General features: G+C 38.5%; 1 protein-coding gene across 2 annotated transcripts in view; it reads right to left on the bottom strand.

The window, feature by feature from the left end:
• Positions 1–820: 820 nt before the first annotated feature.
• LOC140339464 (uncharacterized) overlaps positions 821–4,764 on the bottom strand; it is an 8,949-nt gene continuing 5,005 nt past the window's right edge. For both annotated transcript variants that reach the window (XM_072424191.1, XM_072424192.1), the window contains exon 2: positions 821–3,709. In XM_072424191.1, coding sequence (XP_072280292.1) covers positions 2,898–3,709 — 812 coding nt within the window. In that variant the 3' untranslated portion in view covers positions 821–2,897. The remainder of the gene's footprint in view (positions 3,710–4,764) is intronic.

Genomic DNA, 4,764 nt, shown 5'->3' with positions numbered 1-4,764 from the left:
GCCCAAGGCTCCCGGTGCACGCTGGGTACTTGACCTGCTGTCCAGCTCACAGCCTTCACCTGGGCTTCTCTGCAGAATTTCTACATTGTGATTTGTGACCTTATCAGCCTGGAACATAGGAGAGGGAGTGTGTAAGACCCTGAGTGTTTCTTTTCAAGGCCAACGCTGTGATGACTGCGCATGTGCAGGAGATCTGTTACCATGGCAACATTAATGCTTACACTAGAGATTGGGAATAGATAGGTGGCCATTTTTGAATAGGGGCAAAACAATAAGCTGAGTTGAGTACAAGGAGGAATGTATGTTGAAAATGTTTTGGTTTAGGTCATGGTTAATGGTATGTTCTATGGTTTGTTATATTTTATATTACACTGTTTTTTGCTGTGTTATGTTCCATTTTAGGTTATATTTTATGCTAGTACATTTTATGATGTACAATATTTTATCTTTTATGTTATGTTCTACTTTATATTTATGCTATGGTATGTTCTTTGTTATATTGTGTTATATTTTATGTTTTTTTATTGTTGTCAATATTATAAAAATATTTTAACATTTTCACCTTTTTCATTTTATCACCTTCATACTTGGAAAAATATATTTAGAAAAGTAATAAAGTAACAGTATAAATATTACAATTAGTAATAATTTCAAGATAATGAATAATGATACACATACCACGATTATTATGTTTTGGTTGTCCCCATTACTATTGGAAAAGAAAAAAAAATGCACTATGTGTTCTATCAATTTTCAAACCCTGTAACAGAGATCACTAAACCCCAAATTCATTCACTCTTTATTAAAAAAATGAATCATACAACATTTAGGAAGCAGTTTATTATTCAGGATCCATGGTTGCTACAATGTAAAAATAAAAGATAAGAACAACAATACACATTTGTTGAACTTCAGGATAGAGAAAATTTTCTATTGAATTTTTTTCATTAACCATTATATTTTAATAAAACATTTTCGGTAATTCAACCAAAGAGAGATCTGGAAGGAGAAGGCATATTTTCAGATGGTGACAGGGAAGTTTGCTTCTCCTGTGTCACCAGCCCTGTAGCTGGAAAGCTGCTCCTGCTCTACCTCTCTCTCTCCTTTGCCTGTCCCAAACTGGCATCTTTAGCAACTGGCTGGTGAGAAAGGTGAGGAGGGGGAAAATAGAAAGCATTGGCTGTATTGAAGGTAGTAATTTTGACTGGATTACCCATGGCTCCCCCAGGACCTATGGCTCCCCAGGGCACTGTGCTACTCAGTTTGGGAACTACTGGTTTATATCTAAACCTGCAGTCTGCTTTGCACAGATGCATAACAGAAAATAAACCTCAACTCTTCATATGGATATATTCCTTATGAATATGCATGCAGGTTGTTCAGTACTAGTTAGTGTTCATATCAAGTATACACAAGATTATGGTTCATAATGTTGTTGAGTGTGCTGTTGATGAAAAGGTCATAATTTGGTGGGAAGGCCTCTGTAAAAATGTTTTTTTTTTTACATTTTTAATTGTTTTGTAATAATCAACATTTATCTGTTCAATATACTCTTGTGTTGGCCATTCAGAAGTTAGCAGTAAGTAAGACAGGGCCAAGTGTGGGTCGAACAAGAAAAATATGTATTTCAAATAAAAATATGAACAGATTTTAAAATACTTTAAGCAAAGCTAAACTTAACAAGCTACAGCTTTACTGCCCCATCTTGAAACCACAACAACAGACATATGGGGCAGCAGCAATACCATTAGTAAAGTCGATTTTTATCAATTAGGGCATCCCTTTTAGTCTAGAGGAGTGGACATTCTCTAGGTATTGATGAGATAATGCTGAAATTAGATAGGTTTGATGAGGCCTTTTATTTCATCAGGCAGGAAAATGAAGAAGAGTTCTGGAAACCTACTGTAGTTTCTTATCCCTCTAGTGTGGAAAGTCAAGTGTTCAGAAAATGTGACTACTGCCTTTCATTACAGAAAAGGACTCTACAGAAATGAAATAAATGTAAGGCTGGAAATTAGCTTTTTTTGGTTGACATTCAGTATAATTGTATATTTTATATCTGCCTAAAGTTCAGCTTTAACTCCCCCCCCCCCCAAAAAAAAAAAAAAAAAGAAAAAAGAAAAATAAGGTTATCAACCCTTATATTCAATAACTTACAAGACATTATGTAATGGCTGTAGCCTTGAGACATATATTTTTTTAGGACGTTTTACACATTTGCTGAAAGGTCAAAAGATACTTTGGCCTTTTCTGGCAAACAAAGCTGGTTCAGTTCATACATAACCTTTGAAAGCTATGTTTAAATGACCCTCCACAGCATTTCAATGTGATTGAGACTGACTTTACAGCCTAAACCTAACCACTAGAATCTTGCATAGGCAAGGTTTTAACCATTTAATTCTGCATTTTTCATTAAAATATTTATTTAGGACCCAGACACATAGGTCAGGCACTTCTTGTTACGGGGCTATGTGGTGCTGGATTGTCACCCTGTCACGTGATCTAGACAATTTGGCACTGTGATTACACTCATTGAGCAGTCATGATTCGCCTTGACTTCCAGTAAACCATGTGTGGCTAATGCTGAATCAACTGGATGTAAACAAAAACATGTCGTTAGTTTATGATCACCTGGGTATGGTTTACATTTTCTTTATTCTTCTGTGGTTTAGATGACGCTTAGTGATAAGAACACCATGTTTTTATTTCTACATAATTTATCGTAATGAAGAATGTTCTAATATGATACAAATTGGTCCTTTACCATTTGCCTTCACCATGCTTCATAATCTGGATGAATATTTGGTGCTCTAACCCAACATATTGCTATGTACACATACCACAAAAGCAAAACTTTTGTCTTGCACCTGTCTATAGAAAATTATTTTAGGCCCCAATTACTCTTGCTGGAGAGCAGTGGTCTCCTCCATGGCAAAGTCCCATGAACACCATTTGTTTAGAGTTTTCCTTATAGTAGACTCATGAACATTAATATTATCAAGTGCCAATGATGCCTTCAGGTCCTTTGCCGTCACTCTTGTGTTCTCCGTCATATGTTTGAGGATTGTACGACGTGCCTTTGCACTGATCTTTGGAGGACGCCCACTCCTAGGGAGAGTGGCAACAGTGCTGAATTTTTTCCATTTGTAAACAATCTTTCTGACTGTGGACAGATGCAGGTCCAAGTCTTTGCCAATCCTCTTGTAACCCTTTCCACTCTTATGAGCTTCAACAACTTTTTGCCTGAGGTCCTCTGAGATCTCTTTAGATCGGCCAATATTAAACTTCACGGTGTTAAGTTGCCGTTTATGAGGCTTGACAGACTTTGCAACAATGGCAGTCTCAACGTTTCCCAGATCTTTGACCCCAGAAGATGTGTCTTCTTCTCCAACAATAATGACATCTTCCCCAGAAGCCAAGACTTCTTCTTTCACTCGAATATTTCTCTGCTTTGAAGTTATAGCGGTATGTCCATCTGAAGTTACCTCTTCACAGGACTCAGGATTTGAGGTTTTCTGGTCACTGGGCACAGTTATGGTGGTTTCTCCTCCAACAGATGTGGACATGTAGGACGTCCTCCAAGAAGACTGTCGCTTCCTCAAACTTCGCTTACTGATAAAACTCTCTTCACATGGACATTCATTTTTCTCCTTCATCTTTGAGGATGAACTGTGAGATATCTTCAACGGGTTATTGGTTAAAGGTTCATCTAGCAGAACAAAAACAGAACGATGTAAACACTCAATGTCATATATTGAAATAAGGTTACAATTTATGTGGGCGAAATGGAACCAGTCCATCCAATCAAGAAACAGAAGAAAAATCTGACATCAAAATATAAATTAAACTGTATTGAGAGCCCCTGTGAGGCAGAGAAGAGTTAAGCTGCGTACACACCTGCAATTTTTCTCGTTGGAAAGGATCTTTCACGATCCTTTCCAACGAGAAAAGACTGCAGGATGCATGAACGATGCTGTACATACAGCACCGTTCATGCTCTATGGAGAGGGGAGGGGGAGAGCGACGGAGCGGCACCCTGCTGCGCGCTCTCCCCTTCCCTTTCATTAGGATCGGTCGTCGTCCATCGTCCATGGATCCGCCAGGACGGTCGTCGGACGATGGACGACGACCGACTGTACACACGGCAGATTTTCGCCCGATAATTGGCCGATACCGATTATCGGGCGAGAAAAATTTGCCGTGTGTACGCAGCTTTACAACTCCTGTAGGCTTTTTTTTTGAGTCTTAATTGGGGAGATTTACCCTCTCAATTTGTCATAGACACTATTGTTTCTGGGATTGAATACAAAGTTTTACAATGCCCACAACAGGAGATTATGTAACCCTTCATTTAGCTTTGATTAGTCTGAGGAGGACTCTTGGAGCTCAAAGACCCCTAAGGCTTAAACCTGGCCTGTCCACGTTCCAGCACTGGGAGCCGTCATCTGTCATTTTAATTGGTCATCCTGAGATGACATAATTCCAGCACAGCACAAAGTCCTTTTTGATATTCCCCTAAATTATTCAAAGCAAGGAGAGAAGCTGAGAAGGCTTTTTTGAGGGCACACATATTTTTAACTGATAAAACAATATACTTTATTAATGGACTAAAACAAAAAAAAGTTCTTAATTGATAGTACCTACAGTGTTCTCCCCAGAAATGTTTTTTAACCGGGTGGTAGGAAGCTGTAGCTGGGTGGTAAAAAAAGGGGGTGTGGCAAAACACAGCAAATTTAGTGCTCCCAGTTGTTTATGCCATGGGTA

This window comes from Pyxicephalus adspersus, chromosome 10, assembly GCF_032062135.1.
Source record: "Pyxicephalus adspersus chromosome 10, UCB_Pads_2.0, whole genome shotgun sequence".
Lineage (NCBI taxonomy): Eukaryota > Metazoa > Chordata > Amphibia > Anura > Pyxicephalidae > Pyxicephalus > Pyxicephalus adspersus.
Note: the sequence above shows the minus strand (reverse complement) of the source record. Positions and strands in the feature narration are given on the sequence as shown.